Source organism: Heliangelus exortis, chromosome 1, assembly GCF_036169615.1.
Source record: "Heliangelus exortis chromosome 1, bHelExo1.hap1, whole genome shotgun sequence".
Classification (NCBI taxonomy): domain Eukaryota; kingdom Metazoa; phylum Chordata; class Aves; order Apodiformes; family Trochilidae; genus Heliangelus; species Heliangelus exortis.
The window spans coordinates 113,278,882-113,306,255 of record NC_092422.1 but is presented as its reverse complement, the minus strand read 5'-3'; the positions used below and the strand labels follow the sequence as shown (position 1 = coordinate 113,306,255).

Sequence of the window (27,374 nt, the reverse complement as noted above, 5' to 3'; positions counted from 1 at the left end):
GAGGGATCATGGAGCACCAGGTTGGCTCTAACTGGACTCAAATGTACCCAAGTAACGCTTGAAGTGCTCCTCCTTTTGTTGCTTTAAGAAATTTTCCCCCCTTTCTGCAAATCCCTCCTCCCTCCACCCCTCGACTATACAATAGCTATTTATTCTCTGCTGGAAGAATTAAATGCTAGTTTCAACCAGCCCTCCAAGCCAGGAGGGGCAGAGCTGGACTTGGCATTGCTGTGCCACAGATAGGAGAAGGCGGTATCGGTCCCAAGGCTACGCTGTGGCTGCCAGCATGGCAGAGATGGTTATCTGTTTGCTGACTGTCAGCAAAGCAGCAGGCCCTGAGGGACCTGGCATGCAAAGCCTGAGGCACTGGTAGGGTGCTTCCTCCAAAGAAGGAGAAAAGAGTGGAAACAGACTAAAAGTTTGCCAGATGATGTTACCTACACCCCTCGAAACCTAGCAAGACACTTTTTTTCCAGTGAGCCCAGTTCCAAAGTAAACCTTGAAAATATTTCCACAAATCTACTCTGCTGCTTTCATTCATGTGCAAGTTTCACTTGCCCCCCTGGCCTCCCCAGATAACTTTTGGATGGGGCTAAGACTTTCTGGGATTTTCTTTCAGCCCAGAGGATGATCTGGAAGAGATTTTATCAACTTCAACTCCTAACTGCCAGGGGCTTCCCTCTCCACCCCAGGGACCATGATCCCCACTGAATCAGCTCAGAGCAAGGCCCTGTAGAGGAGGTCTGAAGCAGAGGTAGAGAGCACATATGCTACCACAGCTTTCAAACTCAGCCCCACCATAACTCGATGCCCCATGTTATTTCAGACCACTGCAAAGCCAATGTTGCAAGCAGGGTCCAGCTCAACAAACCTGAAACTGTTTTTTTTAAACCCTTCAGAGGCTTTCTCTCCTACACATTCAGCTCCACATTTTTTCTGGGTTGTCCTCTCCCTCTCTTCACTCATTGGCTGCCAAGACCCCCCAACCTGGGGTCTCTCACTGAAAGCATGGGACATGGCCTCTGCCTCTCCCAGCACCCCTCAAGGGTAAGGGACCTGTACAGCACAGGGGTGCTCCACGATGGATTAGCTCCTTGTTCATCCATCTTCTGGCTCCAGTTTGGTGAACTCCACTGAACATCTTACAAAAGAGCAGTTGGGCCTTTGCTATGGCAGGGATGGCAGTGATGGGCAGCTCTCCCTGTTTTGTACCCCCACCCCCCATTGCAATGCAGTAGCTGGAGGTGATTTGGCTCCTGGAGAGGGCTGACAGCTCAGCTGTGGTTTTGATTTGACCTGAGGAACATGGTGGGACCTGCTGGTGCTCTAGGACCTGTCACCCCCAAACCACTGACACTAGACCAAAGCAGACAGATAGGTTAAACTGACATCTTTTGTTCCAGGAGACAGAGCTGGTGGTAGAGGGCTGGGGTGATGGAAAGGGGAAGGAGAAAGAGAAGGAAAAGGGAAAAGGGGGAAGGGAAGGGAAGGAAAAGGGAAGGAAAAGGGAAGGAAAAGGGAAGGAAAAGGGAAGGAAAAGGGAAGGGAAGGGAAGGGAAGGGAAGGGAAGGGAAGGGAAGGGAAGGGAAGGGAAGGGAAGGGAAGGGAAGGGAAGGGACGGGACGGGAAGGGAAGGGAAGGGAAGGGAAGGGAAGGGAAGGGAAGGGAAGGAAAGGAAAGGAAAGGAAAGGAAAGGAAAGGAAAGGAAAGGAAAGGAAAGGAAAGGAAAGGAAAGGAAAGGAAAGGAAAGGAAAGGAAAGGAAAGGAAAGGAAAGGAAAGGAAAGGAAAGGAAAGGAAAGGAAAGGAAAGGAAAGGAAAGGAAAGGAAAGGAAAGGAAAGGAAAGGAAAGGAAAGGAAAGGGGGATCAGTCTAAGAAGGAATCGATCAAACTGAGGAGCTGCACACACCCTGCTCTCCTAAATGCAAACCATGCCCTTGGTAATCCCATCCACCTCTCCCCTCCTTTCCCCTTCCCTCTATCAGGCCACCAGCACACACAGCCCCCTTTCTGCTCTGGAATGTGTTCTCCGAAACTTAATCTGGGCATGGAGCTCAGGCCAAATCCCCCGACAGATTCGGCCCCATGACAACCCCCTCCCACCCTGCCTCATAGCTCAGCAACTCTCTCCTCGCTTTCCCTCACCTCCTCCTCCCACCCAGCTTGGCCTAAACATTTCACTCCTGATTAATGTATCAGTGACAAGCCAACAGCTCTTGGCTTTAAAGCAAAGCCAGCCCCCACTCTGCACAAACATCTTCACTTCTTAATTTTCTTAAGACTTATCCTCAAACTCCCACTTGCTGGGAAGAGGAGCCCTTTCCACAGCCAGAGGCTGTCACTGCCAGGGGATGGATGGTGGTCTCCTCTGCATGCACTTGCTCCACTAAGAACTTCATGGCTCCCAGAAGATCAGATTCTCCATTGCTCAAATAAGAGTGTTCCACACAGCCCCACCAGCTCCAAGCAGGCGTGGGCTGCCCTTTCACAGATGGATCCAAATACAGCATTTTCTCACATTTAAGCATAACATCTGGCCAAAAAAAGGCACCTGTAAGGCAAGTTCCCCATTTTAAGACCCCTGCCTTCCATGCACACACCTCTTCTTGATCTGTCTCCAATGCCAGAGGGCAGCAGTGAGGAGCACCTAAGCACAGAGGTAGGAACAAAGTCCCTCACTCAGAGCTGTGGCTCAGAAACAAGGTGGCTCTTTGTTCACCTCATAGGAAGAGGACAAAGCCCTGGAAAGGGAGAGCACACTCTCTGGGACCAACAGCAGTTTTAATGAATACACCCTGCAGCCCCTTAAAGACAGAAAAAAATGTGTTATGAGTACTTTCAGATACTCTGCTCTCCTGCATCTGCCTCCTGCTTCCCTCTGCACCTGCCTTACCAAAAGAGGACAGTGCTCTGCCTTTTAACACCTCCATGAAACCATTCTCCCACCACCTCCTGCCTCATCTTGCATTTTGGCAAGGGATCTACCCAGTGGTGCACAGAGGACCACCAGCCACTTAAAGCACTTACTGCTCTCAGGAGCACCTCCTCACCACAACCAACCAGATCAGCCTTTCCTTAGTGGGGGCTGAGACTTTGGTTATGATGAATCCAGGGGCAACACAAAAAAGTGCAGGACTCCCACAGCATGAGATGGGTAAAAGACTTCACTTTCCGTGGGTCAGGAAGGCAACACCACTTAGCACACTGACTCAGCACCAGCTCCAGAGCAGCCTAGACAGTGCTTTGGCCATCAGAACCAACAGGTACTTTTTGGTAACCTCAATCAAGAAGTAAGCAACCAGATGAGGCAACATGACTGCCCCATCACTCAAGCATTTCCTGCTTTATGTAGTCTTGCAAAAATCTGTCACTGCAGGACAGGTCTGCAGCCTACCATGCAGGTAGGGTCATGGCTGGGACACACCACAACAGCCACAAAATGATAAAAAAATCCTACAGAGCAGCCTAAGCCAAAGGCCCCTCATGGCAGCATGAGGGTGTGGATGTGCGTGAATGATGCACATCTCAAGCTGAATGAATGATGGCCCAAGGCATGCAGGGGGTGGCAGAGGACTGAAGTTACTCACTGGCTAAGGTAACCACTGCAGGGACACTGGCAATGACTCCTTCAGGCACACGAGCAATGCACTGGTATCGCCCCACGGTGTAGTTGTTGAGAGCCATGATGATGAGTTTCCCTCCCTCGATGTGGATACCCAGCACCTCATCAGATCCAGACAGCTCCTTCCCATTCAGTCTCCAGGTGAGGTTTTCTCTGGGGGGGTCTACTACGCACCCCAGGCTGACTGCACCCCCAAGCTTTTGGACAATGGAAGCTGGCTGCACGGTGACCTGCAGAGATTCACCTGCACAGAGGCAAAAAATGGGCATAAGAAAGCTTTGTGAAACTCGGTGAAAGAAAAGAGAAAGAGGAAAAAAAGAAGTTCTAGCATCTTTTGCATTCCCCATCACTCCCACTTGTGCTGCCCTTTCCCTTTAGCTGCCCACCCTCCACCCCCTCTAGTGTTTTAAGATGCACACCAGTCCCATTTCTTCTTGGCACTACTAGACAGAGATGTCCAACTCTGACTGTATTCCCTTCTCCTCTGGAGGAGTGTTTGAACCCAGACCTTTGGTCAAGGCTACTGAGGAAGTAGCAGACACAACCACATTGTGCTTGAGGCACGGCTATGCTGAACAGCATCAAGGCAAAACAAATGAAATTAAATTAAACAAACGGGTCAGAACAGAAACTCACTCAGTCTGGCAAAGCAGCTAGCAGCTGCAAGGATGAGACAAGGGATGAGGGACATGGGTCTCTTCTTTCCATGTGTCATTGCCATCCCATGCAGTGTGTCCTGGGGCAGAGGTGCCCAGGGAAGGGTCCCATAAGCTGCCTCAGGGGATGCAGTGGAGGTGCGGCAGTGGATTCCTGTGGATGACAAGAAATATGACGGATGAAACCCTCGGACTTCCCTCTGCCTTCCAGCCCTGCCTGGCTTCTTTATCAATATCCCTAAATTCCCTGGGATTCATGGAGCTGGTGGCCTCAGCAGGCATCTGACACAGATACAAGCACTTCTCTTTTCCAGCCTTTCTCCCAAACATGGTCACGGGTCTCCCAAAACATCCCATCCCTCAGTACAGATCTACATCTGTGCACACAGACACATGCTCACCCCCTCCCCCATTTCAGATTTGCTGCAGATTAGGACAGCAATGCACAGCAGGTCATTTTTAGGAGCAAAATACAAACATTTCCAACAAAATGTGGCCAAATATACCTGCCAAGTGTTACTGTCACTTTTTGGCCATGTCTGGAGTATATTCTAGCTTGAACAGAAAAGTAAGTAAGTAGGTACAAGTCCTGAGCTATATGGAAACTGAGCTGATCCCACTGTTTCAGTCTCTTCCTGAGACTCTGGCCAACCCACATGCAACTCCTCAGGAGATGTAGAAATTTCTCAGGGCACTTCTGCAAGGAATTACTCTGAAGTGGAGGGAACACTTTTTCAGAAGAAAAGAAATGCTCAGTTCTAAAGTTGTTTAAATTTAGTGCAGTAAGTTGAGTGTGGATTACACCAACAGGAATTTATTTGAAATGAAGAGACCGAATCTATGGAAAGATTTCAGATTAATTGTTCTGCCTGAAACACACTGCCTATTTTGAGTTGAACTATCCTGTCTGGATATACCACCAGGTTCACTTTTGAAAGCATCAACAATCTCCCAAAAACTTGGAGCCCAAGGCCATGTCACAACCTAGATTGCTCTGAAGAGCCACACTGCAGCAGCTGTTTCAAAGAGACTTTTATGAACCAACACTAAAGCAAACAAGCCAGGCCAGGGGACTAAAGATCTAAGTGGCTGCACCAAGAGACACCTCAGATGTCAGGCTGAATTCAGCTTCAGCCAAGGACAAAGGGCTGAAGTCAAGAAGAGACTTCTCCCTATGGACATGGTAATGCAGCTACAGGATTTTGAGCTTCCTCCAACTGCAGCACCAAGACAATGACCCATGAGTCTCAAAATTCAGAATTTCATTTCAGACATACTCCTCTGGCATGCCCACATCAGCATGGGAGAAGCCCAAAACCAGACCAACCATAGCAGCCAGCCCAAACAGCAGCTGTACTTCCTGCTCCCCCTGCAGATACACTATTAAATGCAACCACCATCTTCAAGAGCACCTGGACTCTGCTGAGCAGTATTTCCTACTTGGTCACTGCTCAAGCCATCACTTGTTTGAATATGTCCTTTCCAAACTGAACTCAGTCAAAAAGAGGAGATTAGTCACTCCAAGAACAACCTCTGAAATTAACTTTCTAACTCCTGAAGTAAGGGCTGCCACAGACTCCTCATGAGCTGATCAGTAAGTCATTCCAGGCAAGGCTGATTACTGCTAGCAAGGAACCCCAGCATTTGGGGAAATCTCACCAAGCTACTCTCAGGTGACTTTTCTTGGCTCTCTGGTGAGACCAAAGGTGAAAAGCTCAGTGTGGAGTTAATATCCATAGCTGGCTATGGCTGAGGTCCACATCATGGCAGCAGGAATCCAGCTAGCTAGCTTGCACGCATCTCTGCAAATTGGGCTGTCCCCTTTCCTCATAACACCCCAAAGTGCTGCATGGGGGAGTAGTCACAGAGGAGACATGAAGTTGAGAAGAGATAAGGAAAAAGAAAAGCCACTTTTGAGCTGGCAATTTCACAAGGAAGGAATGCCCAATAAAGTAACTTTCAGCTGGAACTCTGCAAATGCCACAATGAGCATCTTCACGTGGCACTTTGCAAGACAATGTGTGCTCACTCAGCCAGCCTGATCAGTGGGCTCAAGGCAGGGCAGCTGTTCCCTAAGAGTTACTTAGTCATGGTTCCTGTGGCTGTGAGCCCAAGGTAACAAGCCCTGCTGATAGGCAGTGTAAATCAGGCCTGGCTTATGAGTGCCTGAAAGCACAGACAGAGTTTGACCATCAGACATCAGGCTGGGCATACCCTGAAGGCACCTAGAAATATATGCTAGACTCATATTCGAGCTACTGCAGCCTGCAGACCCATCACATGTAAAAATCCTCTGTGGGTAACCTACAGTGACAAGATAGCAACTTCCTCCCCATGCGTCTCATCCTGCCTGGTATCCCACTCCTCTCCCTGAAGAAGGAAGAGAATCTCAACAATTTGTCTTTGAAGAGTTTCCCCCATCAAGCAGCATGTACAATTGTACCAGATGCTTTTGTTACTGTCTTGGAGAGCATCCGAGTTACTCAGTATCATTTCTCCATTTAAGACAGCAACCAAAATATCCTTCATTATGCCACAGTCATCTTGAGCAAACCAATAGTGAACATGGATGTAAAAGTGTCTGAGGTTCGTCCATACCATAATACACACCATTGCCACCACTAATGCACCACTACACTCATCTGAAAAAGACTATGAGTTAGTTTGGGCTTAAAAAACAGGTACAGTTTGAACCTTGCACCACCAAGATTGCTAGGGATAGAAACCTTTCCACCAACACAGAAGAAACATTTTGGGGTAGGACTCAATGTCTTGTTTCTCAGTGCTGGAAGCCTACAGAGCAAAGCTGACTCATTACCCCTATCTGGATGGGTTTGGCAGCAGGATGGAAAAAATGTTGGATGGAAAAGAGCTTCTCCTTGGAGCCCATGATGGGGGAGGGGATAGGCAAAGACATTCCCAACCAGACCTCCCTGCAGCTCTACATCACGCAGAGCCTCTCGCCAGAAGGGCAAAGCCAAAGGCGCAGGAACGTGCAAGGGACCCTTCGTGAGCTGGGACCACCCAGGCACATCCATGCAACGAAGAAACTGGCTGCCCCCAGCTCTGTAAAAAGATGAGGGCAGTGGGTGGAGAGAAAAGAAGGGTGATCAAAAAATTTGGCCACTGCACTGGGCAGATTGAAGAGTATTGAGCAGAGACTGAGCAGAGAAGGTGTGTTGCAACAAGTGTATGGTACCTCCCCAAACCTCCAGGCAGAATATGAGCTCTAAATAGGGACATGTGGCCATTCCTTTCACAGCTGAGTGAAGTACAAAAAGTAAGTGGCCGGCATAAAAATAATGAGGAAAATGAATGAAAACATCAATTCCAAAAGAACTATTAGGATCCCGGGCCAGATTTCGAAATTCTCAGCTTCCACAATTGAAGCCAGATTTTCAAAAGCATTCAGTTCTTGACATGCTGAGCTCTCCTGAATAGGCAACCAACATATTTCGATGCCTAAATGGGAGCTGACCCCTTTTGAAAATGCTGCCCTTAAGCAGCCTGCAGTAGTGCAAAGCAAGGAACTTTATTAATCAGGCAGCTCTCGATTTGCTCGGCATCCCAGCAAGCACTGACAGAGGGCTGCAGCAGGAGAGGCAGCAGAGCTTGGGGAGCAGAGGAAGCCCCAGGCCCTCTGGTTGCCTTCCCAGAGGTGGTGGTGGTCCCAGATAGGGGGGATGTGCTGGGAGCTGCAGGGCTGTGGCATGACAGTGTCCTGCTGCCTCCTCTGCCCAAGGGAGATAAGGTACAAGATACCCCTGGTTTCTGACACTTCGGCAGCCGCCGACACATCAACCTCAACAGCTCCTGCTTAATTGCTATCTGGGTAAAGAAGGAGTTAAAGGCACTTAAAGAGCTTTGAGAAGGAAGGGAAAACAAAAATAATTTGTTTATTTTCAATTCTTTCCTGCCAGGTTAAAATAACAATTTCCTGTCGGTGGAGGGAAGGCTTTAAGTCCCTTTCAGACAGCCCAGTAAATCAAAGGAGGGGCCATTAGGAGAAGCAAATTAACGAGAGCTTCATCAGATACCAGGAGTGGTTGGGTGTAAAATCTGTCGGCTTGGCTTCCCTCCACACACCTAAACCCACCGAGGCTCCTGCAAGCAGCCCCAGCTGTGCCGTGGGGATGGAGGGCACCACAAAGGGAGCAGAACCAGAATGAGAAACCAGAGGTGAAGATATAAAAGAGAAGAAAAGTGGGAACGTGTGCTGGGGGTGTGCATGATAAAGCTGGAAAAGCAAAAGGGATCTGAATTAAGAGCAGGCGGCGGCAGAGGTGTTTGCTGATTAGAAACTGAAGGTTTTACTGAGGAAATGCTGCCCACAGGCCCAAGCCCCCTCCTGCTTAACAAGGGCCAGCCAAGCAGCCCTTGTTACAGCCACACTGTCTGTGATTTACAAGGCTCCCAAATCGGAACCAGCCTCTGCCCTGGCTCCAGGGAACCATCCCCACACCCCAACTCTGCAGGCAGGCTGGGGGGAAATGCAGAGGCAGACTGGGTCAGGTCAGACGTGCCCGTGCTTTCACCCATCAGCAAGACCCTACAGGACAACCAAGTGTGCTGGTGCACACCAGAGCAGGCAGGGGGACAGATCCCCAGCCCCTCCTTGTGCATGGGAGGAAGGGCATGAAGGGGAAGGAGCTGCTTTGCACTAAGGCAAAGGCTGCAGCAACTCGGGTCCAGCAACCAGCTGGGGACGCCCTGGGTGACTCTGGAGAATTCACTGCAGCTGGTCTCTGTCTCTGACAGGTCAAGTAGGGACAATGATATTCCTAGTTCTCTGTTTAATACATTGAGACTTAAACCCTTCAGAAAAAGAAATGTCTTGTACAGTACAGTGTGCCAATTTTACTCGTAATAATTAGCTTTTTATACAAGGCTGTATTTCTTTTGTTGTTTCATAATGCTTAAACCACTGAAAGAGAAAACGCAGAAGAGAACCACAGCACCCGCTTGCTTTACAAATGAGGGAAGCCAAGGGCTAAGAGAGGAAGCCAGCCTGGCCCAAGGTTATGCAGTAAAGGAATAGTAGGGATGGAAATCTAAAGCTCTCTGACCAGGACCTCCATCCCATCAAGCAAGTTGTTCTTGGAACTTCTGCATCCCATCTAAAAAAAAGCCACCATACAACTGCATAATCCTCTAGCTGAAAAAATACTGTCCAGATGACACACTTGAGCAGGTCAGATGCAAAGTCCCTGCATGATTTCAGGACATGAATGGCAGTCTGGGGACCCCTGACTGTTTCTCCCCAAACCATCAAACTGTAACATCCCAGAGGGCAAAATTAAGCTCTACCAACCTCCACCCATACTCCACAGTATTAATTTCATGCCGTTAAGTTATATTGGCTGTCTCTGAAAGGGTTTGGGAAAGGAGAGGTTGGCAGCAGCAGAGATGGTCGCCCTACCATGTAACAGCACGGGCATCCAACAGGGACTGGGGTGTGGATGCCATAGGGAGAGGCAGGATCCCAAATGGGAAGCAGGTGGTATGAGGAGAGGGCAGAGTCAGTATCCAGTGTTACATTACCATGTCGAGAGTCAAGGAGGTAGCACAGTGTATGTGCAAACAGGGATAAAAGCTTGCCTGCTTCCTTCTGTAGCACTGAAAGCTCCTGACTTCTGAATGCCCTAGTTCTGTTAACATGGCCCTTGATTAACTTGTGTGAGGAGTCATTCCCCCTCCCTCCCTTTTTTAAAGTGATTAGGCAAAAAGGACTCTCTTACTGGCTACTTGTGAGCTCAGTGAGTCCACGAAGAAGCCACAAAAGAGAAAGCCTGGGATAAATTCATGCTTATGGTTGGGAGAAGGAAAACATCCAGAGCAAAACCTGGCACAGCAGCAGCACCGTGCAGATGAGTGAGTTTGCCTGCAAACTACAAATTGCACTTGGGCATTGGGTGACCCTAGAAAAGACCCACAGATTTTCTCCAAGCAAGTCCTGAAAAAATCAGTGTTGAAAGACACTGCTCTCAAAAATAAACTCAGTTTGCAGTTAAAATAGCTCGCTTTCCTAGAAAAAAACTGCTCATGCAAACCAAACCATCCATGAACCAAACAAAACATGCAGCTATCTTTATGACTTTTTGTCTTCCTTAAGATGAGGCTGCTGCCCTGGGCATCTCCTACACACAACAGCTTGCAGTACTACCAGGGAGAGGACTGAGCATGCTGGCTTCAACTTAGCAACAGGATGCAAATCCTTCTCCTCGCCTGCCTGACTTTTGCTCACACCCCTGCAAACCCAACACCTGCAGCTTCTGGCACTTCTCCATCCAATGGTTCCTCTGAAATGAATGGGAACTGATCAGGCTGACTTTGCTGAGCTCCAGAGAACCCTTTCTCACTGGTGTTTCATCAGTTAGTGAGCATGAGGCCATTTGAAAAACAAAATGCCATCCTCACGCTGGCCACGGATGCCCCAGTGTCACCGCAGTGGTGGCACCACAGCGAGTGGCACTGGCCTCAGGTAATGCCCATGGCATGGTGGTGGCAGAGTGGCTGGACCCACCAGCCTGATGCAGGCAGGCCATGGAGGTGAAAACAGGCCGTTGCCCCATGGAATATACCTCCCTTTTCCACAGCTATCAGGAGAGGAGCCCTGTGCTCGTGCAGAGTATGCACGCTGGCTTTCACTGCCCCTTGGCACACCCCGAAAACAGCTTCAGCCCTTGAAAAGAGAAGGCTAAAGTGTAAGAAAGAAAGAAAGAAAACCCGCGTCCTTTCTTCAATATCAGGCTCCCCCACCCATGCCCTAGACACTTAATTTCCCTCCTTCCCCCCTGGCTTCCCCCTCCATTCTGAGTAAATTCAATTTGACAACCCTGCTAATTGGATAAACGCTGCTCCCTACGCTCCTTTAAGGCTGCCTGCTTTTCTCTCCTTGTTTTTGGAGGGCGATTGTGGCTGTTCTTTAACATGAATTCCATCTGCTTTATTTCTCCTCTGCCCATTCAAGACCCCTCCTGAATATGTATGAGGGGCTGAGCCCCCCCACCCCCATTCTCCGCCATCCCACCTCCCTCCCTCATCACCCCCCTCTCCCTCTCCCTGCCCTCTCCCATTGCCCAGGACAATAACCCCCCAAATGCCCCCTTCTCCCACCCTGGCCCTTTTTGCTTTAGATAAACACAGGCAGTGTCAAGTGTGAGGAGGGGGGGGGAAGGATGGGGTTCAACTGCCAGTCAAGCCTCGGGCCCTCAATGAAGCCCGGAGGCCTACCCTAATCTGCTGCATGCTTGCCATATGGGAGCTGTGTTGCCCTGGGAAACACTAACAGGCAGAACGGAGCTTAATAGAGTCCATATTCATTGTAATGCAGTGAAATGGCTCGAGGGACTATTGCCCCTTGGGTCTGTTTTCATTCTTCTGTTCCCCCCTCTTTCTTTTCTCTCTCTCTCTTTTTTTTTTTTTTTTTTTTTTAATAAATTTTTTTCCTCCCCTCCTTCTCCCCCCCTGCTTTTTTTTTTTTCCTTTCCTTCCCCCCCCCCCCCCCTCCTCTTTTCTTCCTTTCAAAAGGACCAAGTCCCTGGGGAGCTCTAATCTGGAGAGGCTGGGGGCTCCCCGAAGGGCCGGCCGGCCAGCGGGGTAGGAGCAAGGGAAGGGGGAAGGGAGAGGATGGAGGTGGATAGGGAGGCGAAGGAGAGCTGGAGGGCAAGAAGAAAGTAGCAACTAATAAGCATGCAGCCGGCCAGCTGTCAAGATGCTGACAATGCTGCTGATGCTGCTTCGGGTGCAAAGAGCCCTGCAGCCAGGGTGGTGCAGGGTCCTCTCAGGGAAGCTCTTGCCTCCCCTAAGTGCCTCCGAAGCGGCACAAGTGACAAAAAAAAAGAAAAGGAAAAAAAAAAAAAAAAAGGAAAAAGAAAAAAGAAAAGAGAGAGAGAAGGGCACAGATGGAGCGTGCTGCACAACCTCTTCAGAAACAAAGTGCACCTAGGAAACAGATGTTGTTGCTGCAACAAGCCTGGAGCTGCTGGCTGCTCTCTGGCTCCTTCTCCCAAGTGTGCGAGGGGGGGAAGCAGCCCCGCAGCAGCTCTTGGGGCTGCCCCTGTGGCTGGGACAGGATGTGTCTCCTGTCAAAAGCCTCAACCAAAGACTCAGAATCACAGAATCATCCGGGTTGGAAAGGACCTCTGAGATCATCAAGTCCAACTCAGTCCAGCTTTGGCCCCAAGCTGGGAGAGCTGTTAGCTTTAGACCAACTTTTCCTCCACACTCCCCATCCTTCTCATCTTTGATCTATCTGTAGAGTCTCCAGCCTCCCAGCTAAAGTCCTAAATTAAAGAGCTGAGGACTCCCAAAGGGAGTGCAGATGTCCACTGCTTACAGAGAAGTGCAGATCATGCATGTCACAGCATTAGAATTGGTGGTGTTGAGGTCCCATGAGAACCTGACAAAGTGTACATAGGGTTGCAACTCGTATTCCAAAGCTGGCATCATCAGAAAGCACCAGGATCATCTTGGAAAACCACATCAATGTAGCCACTTGGGGAGATCAGTTACCTACCCTAAAGCATTTTTAGTTTGCCCCAAGCCTGCTACAAACTCACCTCACAGTGCAGCAGGAAAATATGAATTATCTGGGGCTTTGCAATGGGACAACATTGGATTTTCATGGTGCTAAACACCATAGAGGAGGCAACAGGAAAGTGATCACCCATTGACACAAGTGTGATGTGAGAACACACCTTCAGTCTTAGAAGCAGGGGATTCACTGCACTGTATTACTTAGCTGCCAACTCAAGCATCCTGTCTCTTGCCATATGAGGACAATACCATGTTTTACCATTCACATCACACTAAAGCCAGAGATCAGCAGCAATGCAGTCAGAGCTGCAGACACAGAAGAAACACTATCCCATGTCCCAGGGACTTGACACCATCAGCTAGAAGAGTTATTCACTTCAGGCTGGTTAATAAAAGCTGTAACAAGATCCATCTATCTACACATTTTCCTACTTGCACAGAGGGGCAAAGCACAGAGCAAGGAGCTGGGAACGAGGGAGAGCGTGAACTTGGGTGAGGAAAGCCCAGGGGACAGCTCTGCTGGGGGCTGTCACTGTGAGACCCAGAGGAGGGGCAGGGAGTGCCGAGTGATGCTGCTGGCTCCCGTGGGGCTCCACCACGCCAAGTCCCACACCAACATGAGCCGGGTGTCAGGTTGTGGCCCTCCCTGTCAGCAACTGCAGCAGAGAGGATGGCCGGGAGGGATGGGCAGTTCCCACCAGGAGCCGTCATCACACAGGCACAGATGTGACTGTGGCTAGTTTACATTAGTTCAGGGCATGGCTTTTGTTTTTTTGTTTTTTTTTTCCATTCTCATCTTTTCCAAACAAAAAAACAAAATAAAAAAACCAACCAAACAAAAAAAACCAAACCAAAATTTGAAGTCTGAGGTTGAGGCTCTAATTGCCTCTTCGCCAAGGGAAAGGTCTAAGAGGAGACAGGCCCAGTAGACTCAGGGAAAGAGATGCTGGGCAATAGCCCTGCAAGATACAAAGGGAGAGTGGGGAACAAAGGTGGCAGAAAGAAAAAGGCAGGATAATTAAACAGAGATGCAAGGGTCAAGAAAGAAGGAAGAACAAGGAAGATGGTATTTTTGGCCAATTTCCTTGTGCTGCTTTTGTTCCCACTACTTCAGGGAATGGGCAGACAAGGAGCAGGCAATGCCAGGGCTCATTTTCCAGGTGTGTACCCACACTCAAGCCTTTGCCCTGCCTTCCTCAGAGTGGGGGCCATCACCCAAGACCACCACTTCTCAAGCAAATCTCTCTCTCCCCAGCTTTGTTTAAATGTGGTCCCAGTAAAACAGCATATTCTTTACATGGAGCACATGATGCTCTCCTCCAAAGCTGTTTTTGCTCAGCTCTGCTCTGATTCCCCCAGCATCTCTTGGGGACCAAATCCACCCAGGCAGCCCTCACCCACGCAACTGAAAGGACACTGCCGAGTTGACCAGAACAAGCACTTCCCCACTGAGGTGGCACTATAAATCCAACATCCTACAATTACCTACTATCACCCTGTGGCCTGTCTGCAGCTGGACCAGTGGTCACTAAGAGGCCCCAGGGAAGAAGGACCACAAATCACAGCAAAGGTGTGACACTGAGCTGCCCTGAAGAGACCAATTGGTTTTATTGTTTATGTCTCATGATGGGGTCAGGCATGAAATAGGACACACAATAAATATCAGAGCATCCATTCATACTGGTAACCAACAGGTGAAACACTCCTCACTCTGAAAGCAGAATTAGTATAATATAAACCAAACCACAGAAGAGTGGTATGACAGAAAAACACCACTGGTCAGCATCTGCTTTAAGTGCTGCAGTAATGACCAAGGAGCAAGGAGCTTTTTGGTGTGTCCATTGGTCTACAGCCACCTCTGAACTGTATCAGAGATCTCAGAGATAACAAGCCAGAGAGACAGCAGCTACAAACACTTTGAAAGTGGTCCAATTTGTTATGTGTTTAAACATGGACCTACCTTAAAATAAAATAAAATAAAAAAAACAAAGAAAAAGAAAAAGGGCCATCTTTGTGTAGGAACAATAGAAAAATTTGGCTATGTCCAATTAGGAACAATAATAGACTGAAACAGACAAATAAACAAGAAAAAGACAAAACCAGAAACTGGCAGTGGCACTGCTGTTAACCCTTCCTTGGGGAAAGCTGGAACAGGAAAATTTTCCTATTGGAGCAAAGATGTGTGCACCTTTCCTAGCTTTTGAGCCTTCTTCCAGCATGTATTTGAAGAGCAAGGGCACCTACAACAGTTGCAGTGAAAAACTGACCAAGTTTATACTAAACAGAAGCCAGTGATACAGCAGAAACAACACAGAAACATGCAGAAGATCTCAACAGAGGACTTGATTCTACCACCTCCCAAATCAGCCAGATCTTTGCTATTACTTCAATGGGAGCAGGCCCAGAAACTGCATTAACAAGCACGAGGCTAGTTTAACACAGTCGCCATCAAAATCCAGAAAAGCATACAAAAGAGACAGGACAAAGTACTTACCAGTAACATCAATATGAAGTTTAATCCCCAGATGGCTGGCTTTAGAGACATCCCCATCACCACCATAAAGAGAAACTGCCTACTAGTTTGCACTCCTTTCAGCAATGCCTTGTTGCTGGGATGTGAGAGAGCACAAGCTCATTTTTCTTGTCCTTTGAAGATCATAATAAAAACTGGTTTATTTTTCTCTTCTATAAATTTAAGGATAAATGTTTTTTTCTTTTTTCTCTCCATATTTGTCACTTAAATGCTTTTTTAATATTTTAACAATATTAATTTTGGTTATGGGAGTAGGTCAAAAGCCTACTCTAGGACCTTCCCCTGGAAGACATGTCACTACTCCAAAAAACAAAAGAGGAAGCTCAAGGCCAGCAAAATAAAAGGACAGAAATAAGTGCCCATAGAAAATGCTCAAGCCAGTGCCAGATGCCTAGGTGGGGTGTTGGGGCTCACTGCTGAGTGCCAGCAACCAGATGGGCCAAGCCCCTGTCCTCACTCTGCTGTGACCAGCATCCACCATGCTGCTCCTAAATCCCACTGGATGTAAAAATTGGGGGACACACTCACAGCAGGGTCTTGGGGTGGGTGACAGATATCCACTGCCTCAGAGATGAAAAGGAGACTGCTGCACCTCTTGGGTCTTTTTTAAACATGTGTTTGCACATCCTTTGTCCCATATATCACCCCACCAATATACATGCCTCTCCAGAAAGGATGGCCCAGCTGAGAACAGCAACTCAGACATGGGCAGGAGATGAAGACGGACCTTGCATTGCCTTGCAATGATGGGGAGACACAGCACCTGGTTTCTCCCTCTCTGTAAGGGGATGCTTTGAGACAAAAGGACATGAAACAGGCTGCAGTGGCACCATGCTACTGCCCCAGAGCCTGGGAAGGGAGGCTCACCGGACATGTTGGTGAGAGCCGTGCCTGGTGCCTGCACCAGCGCTGGATGCAGCCACAGTGCCGGTGCCCACCAGGCAGCAGCACCCATGCACCCACCGATGGGGCACAGCACAGACCCATCTCCAGCTCCCTGTTCTCTGCCCTTACCCCTTTGCACTTGCACCCACGTTGAGAGAGAGAGTGAGCACAGAGCCAGAGGCACCTCCCCGGGCCCTTCGCACGAGAAGCACCAGCAGCAATTCCAGCTGCAAAGTTTGCTTTCCTTGACACACAGTTTACTTTCCCCGTTCCCCCGCATCCCACCCCTGCCACTTACCCCTCACTCCAAAAAGGCTCTCTCAAACAGGCTTAAGCTTTAAACAAATAAGGGGCTTGGAAAGCAGCAGCCTGCTCCTGTTTCCTTCCCCACCACCCCTGCTCTCCCCCCGCTGCCTCCAACTCCGAGCCCCGGCACAAGCGGAGCTGGCGAGTGCTGCACAGGCACAGAAAACAAACACGTGGAGCAGAGCCAGCTGTGAACTTGGATTTGGCATATGCTGTTTGCAAAAGGAATAAAAGCACATGGGAGAAGGGGGGGGAGGGGAGACGAAGAGAAGGGGAGAAAGGGAGAAGGATGGGGAGCAAGGGGTGCCCCAGCCTCAATGGGGGAGCGTGGCCCTGATACAAATCCCTGGTGCCCACCCACTGGAGGCTCTGTACCCACTGGTGCTGATGGTGTGCCCTGTGTGGATGCAGAGGGAAGAGACAGCCTACAGCAACATTTCCCAAGCTATTTGGCATCACACTCTCCTACCCCTTTCCTAGCAAGTCTGGCTGTTTTTGCATGCTCTTGTCCTCCCTCCCAGGCAAAATTAGTGTGTTCTGATGCAACACATGAAAAATAAATACACCTTCCCCTCCTGAGGCTTGAAATTTTCCCTTTCTCTTCCTGAGGGTTTCTTATCCCCATGATGCTCCAGGGACCCATGGCACAGGAAATGCTGACCCAACTTCCCCATCACCTCAGCTGAGGTTACATATGTTGAGGGCATGCATTCACCCATATCCTCACCATCACCATATATTTTTTTCCCCTTCCCTCCCCTCTCAATTGTCTCTTTTATGGAAGGGTTTCAGGCAAAATATCCCTGTTCTTACAGACAAATTCCCAGAGGATGTCAGCTCAGGTATTACTATGCCCTCACCAATCTGGTCTAGCCATTGGAATAGCACTTGCAGGCTTTGGGAATGGATCACCTATGGCCTTAAAACAATGCTGGATCCACACAGGTTTTCCTCCATCTCCCTCCTCTCCCAGTCATCTCCATGTGAATCAAAATACAAGCTCATGTTCTATGTCCGGTTTGGGGGTGAATCCAGTGATTTGACGTGGTTTGCTTGTGGTTTTCACCCAAACCCATAAACCAGCCCAGGTTAGCTTGGAAGGTCCTCAGTTGTGTTTGGAGGCGGTAAGAAAAGCAGCAGTGTCCTACCTGGTCTTGGACCCTGTCCAAAACAGGCCAGCAGCCGGACAGATTAATGGTCCAGGCTGACCACCCAACCACCTGCAGACATCTTTTCACCAGACTCATTACCACCCCTGAAACACAGCAAGATCTTTCCCCTTTCCAGGCTTGCCATTAACACTTGTCACTCAGCATCGCTCCAAACCACCAGACTTACAAGAGCAGGGTGGTATTTGGATATTGCCCTTCCCATCAGCTGCGTTATGGACACCCGATCACAGCCAAAGAAGACAGCTCACCTCAGAGAAATATTGCCATTAGCTTTTTGCTCTTGGGTGGAATTTATTCAGGTGCCCAAAAATATACACAAATCTGGGGATTGCTGCAAATAAAGCGCTGCTCGAAACCACTCACCCACTCCGATCTCTTTCCTCTGGTGGCCAAATTAGGTATTACAAGACAAAGGGAGAGAAACTCGGTCGTGGAGGCTGTGAAGCCACGTATCTGGAATCACTTCCTCATCTATTGGCCAAAACATACCCCTACCTTGCAATTCAGCTTCCCAGGCTGAAAAAACAGGAACAGCAAATCCCAGCTGGTACAAGCAGTAACCAGATGAACATGAGTCAGACAATTTCAGATTCTGAGATGAAAGGTGCTAGATGGGTATGCAGTCTTATTATCTGTACTGCTTCCTGGTAGCCCCAGGATTTCTGGATCAGTAAATACAGATGTCAGCATCCTGGGATTCAGCCTCAATAACTGAACCAAGCAGGGAGGGGCAGGCTGATTACAACAAGGGGAAAAAATATGAATTTGCAAAATATTATGATCAAGGGAAACAGCAACCAAGAGATTATTGACAACAGAGAACAGGATAATTCAGTGGGGTTTCTCAGACTAAAACTTCCATAATCACAGCCTTCAGGGAAAGTGTTTGTCAAGCAAACATTCAAACATGCAGCTGCTAAGAACTAAATAAACAGAGAAGAAGCAGCAGCATAGTAAATGTGGCACCATTTGCAAATGCCCCATGATCAGCTGTCACAGGCCAGCTGAAGCCATCAGTGGCACAAGTGAAGACCCACCACCAGGTCAGACATACAAAGAGCAATTTGTACTTTCAGAACATTTTCATCCAGCAGAGGGTTTGCAGACAGAATCACAGAATCACAGAAAAGACCTCTGAGATCATCAAGTCCAACCCTTGATCCACTACCACTGTGGTTACCAGACCATGGCACTGAGTGCCACATCAGTCTCTTCTTAAAAACCTCCTGGGACACAGAATCCACCACCTTCCTGGGCAGCCCATTCCAATGCCTGATCACCCTCTCAGTAAAGAATTTCTTCCTAATATCCAACCTAAACCTCCCCTGGCAGAGCTTAAGTCCATGCCCTCTTCTCTTACTGACAGCTGCCTGGGAGAAGAGACCGACCCCCCCCTGGCTACCCCCTCCTTTCAGGGAGTTGTAGAGAGTGATGAGGTCTCCCCTGAGCCTCCTCTTCTCCAGGCTGAACACCCCCAGCTCCCTCAGCTCTTCCTCACAGGACTTGTGCTGGATCCCTTCACAGCCTCCTTGCTCTTCTCTGGACCTGCTCCAGCACCTCAATCTCCTTCCTGAACTGAGGGGCCCAGAACTCCATGCAGACCTGGGTATGTAGGGACAAAGCAGTCTGCATGGCAACATCCATGGACAGATGCAACCACCTGGGCAAGCAAAATGAAGCCAAACTCCAGGCTGAAGGGAACCCTTTAAAATAAAAGAGCAATACCCAACAGCTATTGGTATAAAGTGCTTATTTTTAGCCTCACTTCACCTAGAAGCCTGTGGTGGTAGTTACTGTGTTTAAGAGGACCCAAAGACCTAGGACAAAGACACCAGAGATCTGAGGGCAAGCCAGCTGATCCTGGCCCTGAAACCAGGGGTGCTCAGCGGTACCGAGCAAGTGAAGGGAAACACTGGTGTTCACCTTTTCCCCCATGTGTCTATCTATTGGTCAGTGCACCCATGGTTTGCCAGAGTGCCAAAAAAGGGTACATAGGTGGCTTGAGGTATTCAAGAAAAGGGATGAAAAATACCTAAATTCAGACATGCTGTGGAGTTAAGCTGTGCACATAAAATTTACAAGCAGGTCTACTGACCTCCAGGGGAAGACATTCAAGACTGCACAAGCTGAGAAAACATAAAAGCTGAAACCCATCCATCACAGGCAACTCTGCACACCTACCTTCTGTCCACATCCTCCTATTCTTCCCCACCTCACACTGATGGTTGACACCAGAGTGGTGCTGCACTAATTTCCTACAGATCAGGCCTCTCTTGGCTGTCTAGAAGGAAGTGTGCAATACAAAGCATGATTCAAGGCCACTGCTGGATCCATCAGTCTTCTATTAGTTACTAGCCACCAACACCCCCCAGTGGCACTGCTATAATCACCCCTTGGCATGTCTGGGGACAGTTGCACTTTATACAAGTGACCAAAAATTCACATGCTGCAGCTGTAGCTGCTGGAAAGAGGAAGTTTGTGGCCTCCAGCCCAAAGGTACTGGCACCTTCTTTGGAGCTGAAGATTGTGCACATGCTTAGGAGGTTAACAGGGGGAATTAGGAGAACTGTTATCCCCCTAGGTCCTCACAAAGAAGGGGTCTGCAGGCTTAGTTGTTGTGAACTGTGATTCCATCTGGGTTTTAAAAAAAAGGCCCTTCATGCATTTTATTCATACTGCATTGTTCCCCCCCAGCTCTGAAGGAAGAAGGTGGTTTCCCCAGGAGAACTCCATCCAGACTTAAAGAGGCTGGATCAAAAAAACTGCCCAGCACCATGGACCATATCTCTTGGTTTTTTTAAATCAAGAGGTGGTACATGACCTCCTCCGGAGTCCTGATACAAGTGCTCCAAGTATTTACAACATGGAAAAGACCTTAATGAAGAGACAGAGTTCATTTTAAGTTTCTATTCTCTGCTCCCTTCCTGCATTCCCACCCTCTGCTGCTGTGCAACAGCCCCAGGGCAATTAAATCAGCAGCCTACACAACATGCAATATTGATGGCCCAAGGCAGTCACAAATATAGCAGTACATGTCCCGTGAACTACCCAAGGCTGGGGTTTGCTGTTGCACCAGATTCAGCACCATGGGGCTTCTTTGCTCAAAGGGCGAGGTGTTTCTTAAGCATCTCACACATCATGAGGCAAAATTGCTCCCTGCCCCCTGATGGGAACAGCTGAAGTAGAGCTCAGCAGTCCCAAATCCCTGCTTCTGGCAGGGTGGGAAACTGCACAGCATCCTGATCTCCTGTAAGGAACACACTGATTTTGGTTTCCCAATGGCAACTGCACTACTTCTGGACTCTCACTGAGCACAGATTGCTCATCCACTCGTTACAGTTTCCAGCAAGAATCTTGGACTGTCATTAGAGTTCAATCACAACAGCAGACTTTGGCTTGAGACCATTCAGGCCACCTGGGCCATGTAACACAACACAGCTCCATTTTAAGTCCAGGACTTTGGTAGTTCCTGAATGGCAGAAGTGGGAAACAAAGAGTTAAACTTGGTATAACCTCAAAAATCGCTCTTTGCTTTCCAAAGCGAGAGCATCTTTGGCAGGGTCCCCATCTGGGAAATGACATCCCGTTGCCCCTCGCTTCCCCCTCTTCTCCCCCTGAACTCAGAACAAAGCACTGTACTGCCCAACATGCTCCTCCACTGGTTTCATCTTGGTCCAAACGCTTCTTGTGTTTCAACTCCTGCCAAAATGAAATGCATTTAAAAAAAAAATATTAAAAAAGAGGCATGTGTGGGGCATGGGGAAAGGAAGCAGAGAGAGTTGAGGGAAGTCATTAAAATTGAATCTTGATTAGCTACCAGTGGTGGAAAAAGGAAACAGTGGGGAGAGATTTTTCTCTTGCGATATGTCATCTTGAAGCTGAAACCAGCAGGCCCAGAGAAGACAAGCCTTCTCCACACAATCCTCCACCAAACCTAACTTGTTTTACCTTTCCAGCTCACCACAAGTGACCCCATCATCGTCAGAAGAGCCATCTCCTTCCTCAAACTAGTTTCCTGCCAATCACCACATATATTTTCCACCACTCACCTAGCTGTAGCCCTCCCAGTGTTCCCCTAACCCCACACTGAGCCTCGGCTGGCAGAGGCTGAAGGACACAGCACAGCTGGCCTGGTTTTCCTTCCCTTCCCACCTTTGCTATCAAACACAATGACTTGGCCATTGCAGAGCCACAGAAAACCTTGGACAAAATGCATCCTGGAAGAGATAGTTTGTGCAGGCTCTGTGTATAAGCTGGATGGGCCAAATGAAGAGCTGGAGACTGGCTCTGTCTCCCAAAGAGACACTTTCCAGTCAAGAAAAAAAAAAAGAACTAAAAAAAAATTTTAAATCACATTGGCTAAAGAAGCATTTTAAAGCAAAACAAAAAAACAGTCCAATTTGGAGAGTCTGTAATAGCTGAACCCAGGGACACGCAGAGGATGTTTTTTGTTCCCTCAGTACAAAAGCTCTTGGCTTCCCCTCCTCCTCATTCCAGCATTTCCCCATTGGGGGTGTCAGAGACGGTTCAAGGTCTCCCAGCAGCACAGACAAAATGTGTCTTGCTGCCCTGAGAACAAGTGGCTGGGGGGACTATCAGAACTGGGGGGATATGGGGAGTCCGGGCAGGCTGGGCAGGCTGAACCTGCTGTCCCTGGAGGATGGCCAAAAGGTGACCCCTCCAGCATCCCTGTGATCAGCCACAGGCCAATGCTTCCCTCTGGGGTCTGGCTTCCCAAGGTGTGACTCTGGCTCACAGGCTGCAGGGTTTTGCCATTTTGATTTCCCAGGGCTCACTTGTGCTACAGCTGGCACTCTACAGCACGTCAAAGAGAGGGAGAGATTAACTCCATTTTTAAGTATCTCATTACTGTTATATTTTTAAACACAGCTGGTGAAATTTTTTTCAGCAAATCCATAAATAAATAAATACTTCAAGAAAATCTGCTGCGATCTGAAAACTTTACCTGCTGGTCTAGCCTTTACCAGATTATATGTATTATTTCTCCAGCATGTACATGCTCCATTTGCTTTTGATTTCTCTCCCATAAGGACCAATTCCATTGAACTATTGATAAAATTTCAAGATTTCACTGCCTACTCTGTTTGAGATTTTAGCAGTATGCAGCAACCACATATTCATTTTTGTCTCATCTGATCACCTTTCATTTTACTTGTTAATGCTGATACCATCTCCCAAGACACTGAAAATGTATCTCCCAACCCTGTCCACAAAATACTTCTTTTTCTGCTCCTCAGGAGAGAGAAGACAGAACACAGCCAACCAGTACTCTGATTGGTTTTCCTCTTCTGCAGATCACCCTATATCTCATCAGCTCCCATGCCTCCATCCCAGTCAACTTGGTTTAGAAAACAAACAAACCATTTCTACAGCCGTGGACAATATTTACCATCACCATCTGTCATGACATCCTACGTAAAGGAAGTAAGAAAAACACCACCCACCACCTTCTATTAGCAATCCCTTAAGGAAAGCAAACAGTCACCCCCTTCTGAAGAAGCCTGATATGGGAGGCAGGATTTCTCTTTTAGCTGGACCCTGCCTGCCAGTGGCAGACAAAGCCTGTTCAGCATCATTTGTACAAGGCTCTACTGTTACATAAATAGCAAATAACTCTTGGGGACAGCAGAGAAGAGGGGCTTTGAGCATAAGGCTCTGCACATAGAGCAATGGAAGTGCTTGACCCCAAAAGGCTGCCTTTCTACAGTACTTATTTCACCAGGATGGTGCCCATTTAAACCCCCTTTGCCTTTGGAAGAGATGGCTTGAAGCTCCCAGCCTTCTTGCCCAAAAGCTAACCCGCTCCTTGTAGCCCAAAAAAGGAATCAAATTCACCACCAAATCACTTCTGGTATTTTTTTCCAGGCTATTGTTATGTGACTGCATTTGGAAGTTAAGGGAGAAAAACAAATACATGACTGTGGTCAGTGCCTCTCCTAGCATATGGGAAGAAAAAAACCCCAGCCAACCCTCAAACCCGATCCTTGTTTTATATGTTTAGTCATTTTTGGAGAAAACTGTAAGCAGTAAGACGAGGAAGAAACAGCAACACCAACCCCTGGGCCTCGGGGGATGACAAGAGAAGCAGAACAGAAGCGAATATACTCTCCATCTATTAATGTATTCTATTCAGCTCAAGAAATTCTTAAAAGCCCCAGCAATAGTCTTAGCCAAGAAGTCTATTTATTCCTCTGCTGCAAAAGAATTCCTCTGCTGTAAATTGCTTTACCAATTTAGAAAGCCTTTTGATGCAACAATCACCTTCGCTTGGCAGATGTTAGTAGGCATTTCACAGAAAAGGTCAGATCACCCTCTCCAAAGGATACCAGTTTTCTGGGAGAACATAGCAAACCTCTGACGTCTGTTCACTTGCCCACCAGGAAAAAAAAATACTTAAAACTCTTTGGATCTACCAAAGTTTCTTACATGACTGCCCCATAGAGGAACATAAGAAGTATTCAATTCTCTGATTTTACAGAGACTCCTTTAAGACCTCGGTGTTAGGTACCCTACAAAACCACAATAAAAAGACATCCTCTGCCTTAAGGACATTTATCTCTAATTGCTTACAGAGACTGTCAACGCATTCTTTGAGAAGGGAAGTCTGTGACTGTCCCATAGCACTAAATACCCCTGGAAAAAACTTTCACTAAGTCAGCTGTAGGCCAGCTCAGTCAGTACCTTCCCTCCAAATTATGTTAAATGCTGTCACTCGCTACAGACCACAAATACCACACTAGAAGTGGAAAGGAGTAAGGACTTCCTCTCTACCTCTGGTAACTGAGCTATAAAAAACTCAGATATAGAAGTGACACAAAATCTCAGAACTACCAATAGGGAAATTTCTTAATTTAGAAAATACCATCAACTCTTTTAGGATGAAAAGCACTCCTCAGTTTTGAGATTTTAAATCCACGATTTTAAAGCCAGTTATCCCACTCTGCCTGGGATGGCTAAAGCAAGCTGTTCGCATATAGTCACATTTACAATATGCTGCAGGATTTCATAGTCCCTCACAAAAGAGATAAGCTATATAAGCATAAACTGTAACAATGGGGGAAAAAGCAGCTTCTAGAATTCCCTCTGTAAGTCCACCATGGAGGCAACAATAATTTTCCTTTGCATTTCTCACCAGCTGAAGTTTGTCTGTTCCTCTGCTTTGCTTTGCCAATAACAAACATCTGTTGGGAGCGTCTCTCCCCATGCAAGAGGGGAACACATCCATCACAGTCTCTGGGGTTTTGCAGCCCAGCAAAGATTCTGGAAAGCCTCCACTGTAAAAGCCACAGAGAAACCTCTGCTGGTCTTACCTACTGACTACACAAGAGTTACATGGAAAATTAATTGGTTTTTGCAGCCTTCAAGTAGGTAAGGAAACCTGTAAAAAACCATATGAGGAGCCTCAGGTGGAAGCAATCCCTTGAGGTTCACTACAGATGTGCCTTTCCAAGGATCTTTGTTTTAGGGTCTTCCTTCCCAACTCCTATCTACCCTTTGCATTTACTCATGTATTTCTTAGGCAGAAAGCTCTAGAAGCTGAAGGTGGCAGGCTCCCAGATAAAGCTCTCAATCACTAAGAGTTGCTCATTACAGTGGCTCATTAACAGTTTGCTGAGGTTTTCTGGCCCAGTGCCTACATGCCCCATGCAGATGCTGGCACCTCGGAGCATGACATGTCTGCAGGCCCCACTCAGCTGCTCCACTGGTTGCCTGTGAGGAGACAGCTCAACACAAAACCCTCCCAGTTTGCAAAACACACTGAGATTGGAAACACACGCTGGCTGAGACTTGAAAATGCTGCCTTTGAACCCTTGATCCCCAATCCACCAGCTAGGGGGAGAGAAGGGCAGGAGAGATGTGGCTCTCCTCTCAAGGATGGTACTTCTCCAGAATAACCTCTGGGGAGGCAGCAGCCCTGCCTGCAACTGCAGGCAGCCACCCTGCCCAGGCAAGGGCTCCCTGAACCCGCTCTGACATGCCAGCACCCCGTGCTTGCCCCAGGTCAGTGCAGGCTGGTAGCACCTCTCCAGCAGCAGCCTGGTGCCTGGGGAAGCACCCCCAGTTGTTCCTTATCAGCCTTCCCCAAAACAAGTAAGGACAGGGGCATCCGGGATACAGTCCAACAAGCTTTTCTCTCAGCCTGGCAACTGCTGTTGGCATACAGGGACCTCAGGCAGAAAAGAGGAAATTAAAGCCAGAAAATGGGGAGAAAGGGGGATGCGAGGGCCTGGCAGCAGCCCCCACATCCTTTGGGAGGCAGCACGCACATAGGGAATGGGGGGCACACTAGTGGCTTCAGCTGCAATCCTTTTCTCCCTCTCTCTTGACGAGTCTGAGGGAAAAAAAAACCCTCCCCAAATAAAATGAGAGGGATGTGCATGCCAGGAGAAATAGACTACTTCCCCTAAGCATAAGGATGGATGGGCAGCATAAACCAATTTTTTGACGCCTTTTCCATCTTACACACTGCCTAATTCAGCTGGGCAGAAATTAAGCTACATTAGTGCCTCCTCACAGTCTTTCATGCACTTTCTTTCCCAATGACCTGGGACCAAAAGAGAAGAAAAAGCCCTTACTGTGCAGCTGCCTGGCATCTCCTACCACTCCCAAGGCACTGACTGAGCCAACGAGAAACTATAAGGGCTTAAACACCTCACCTGAGATTTCATTCTGTAATTAAATTATTTGGCTTGAAGAGAGCAGATCAAACCCACTCACAAAACAGAGGAATTCTACTTCAGATAGGCTTCTCTCTCTGGCTCTTACCCAGCCACAAAGAGCCCTTGGTTACACAGTGCCATTAAAAACAGTGTAATTCAAAGCATCTCTCTATGCAATGAAGCATTTATTCACCCAGCAGCAGGGCATGGCCATGAGCCAGTAGAGTTTGCCCATCTCTCTTTGCAAACAAACAGGTGCCAGAAAATGCCTATGCACCCCCATCTGCTCCCCAAAAAAGTCAGACAAGAAAGGAGGAGTGAAGGAACCTGCCCACTTTTCACTGAAGCAATCCAAACACACCTGAAAAATAGCTCCCAGATACCCCACCAAGCCATGTTTTGCTCCTGTCCTGTCATTAGCATCCACACAGCTGCTCCATCCTGACCTAGCAGTGCCTGCAGGGATCAGGTTAGCTTTCAGGTATTCCAATGGGTCCACACCCATGTGCTCAACACTGCAGAGCAGCTCTTTGTACCCCTGCTGTTCCTCATTTCTCCTCCTGCACCTCCCTCAAGCAGAGGGTCCCTCTGTGCTGACCGGGGAGAGGGGAGCAACATCAGTGCTTGCACCTGGGACACAGCGTAAGCCACAGACATGGCCTTAGCACCACATGTTAAGAGTTTATCCTAGGCTTGGGCACTGAGAGCCAGTGCCTCCAGAGCAGGAGAAGCATGGTCCCAGACCCCTCAAGAAAGAAAGCACACATTCTCTATATAATGAAAATGTTCTCCTTGAGATTGCATGCGGCAAGGGAAACACTTCCATTACACAGGCCCTCTGCCTTCCCAGGTATCCTTTGAAGCACAATGCCACAACTGAAAAGTAGCTGACAGAATTTTTGAGTGTTGATCTGCCTGAGGGCAGGAAGGCTCTAGAGAGGGATCAGGAAGGCTGGATCAAAAGGCCAACTCTAAGAGGCCA

The 27,374-nt window shown here is 48.2% G+C and overlaps 1 protein-coding gene across 2 annotated transcripts in view; it reads right to left on the bottom strand.

Annotated features, from left to right (window-relative positions):
- Window positions 1-27,374, bottom strand: part of BOC (BOC cell adhesion associated, oncogene regulated) — a 58,144-nt gene that overhangs the window by 20,804 nt on the left and 9,966 nt on the right. For both annotated transcript variants that reach the window (XM_071759369.1, XM_071759379.1), the window contains exons 2-3: window positions 4,258-4,431; window positions 3,587-3,865 (exon numbers count right to left, since the gene is read on the bottom strand). In XM_071759369.1, coding sequence (XP_071615470.1) covers window positions 3,587-3,865; window positions 4,258-4,342 — 364 coding nt within the window. In that variant the 5' untranslated portion in view covers window positions 4,343-4,431. The remainder of the gene's footprint in view (window positions 1-3,586; window positions 3,866-4,257; window positions 4,432-27,374) is intronic.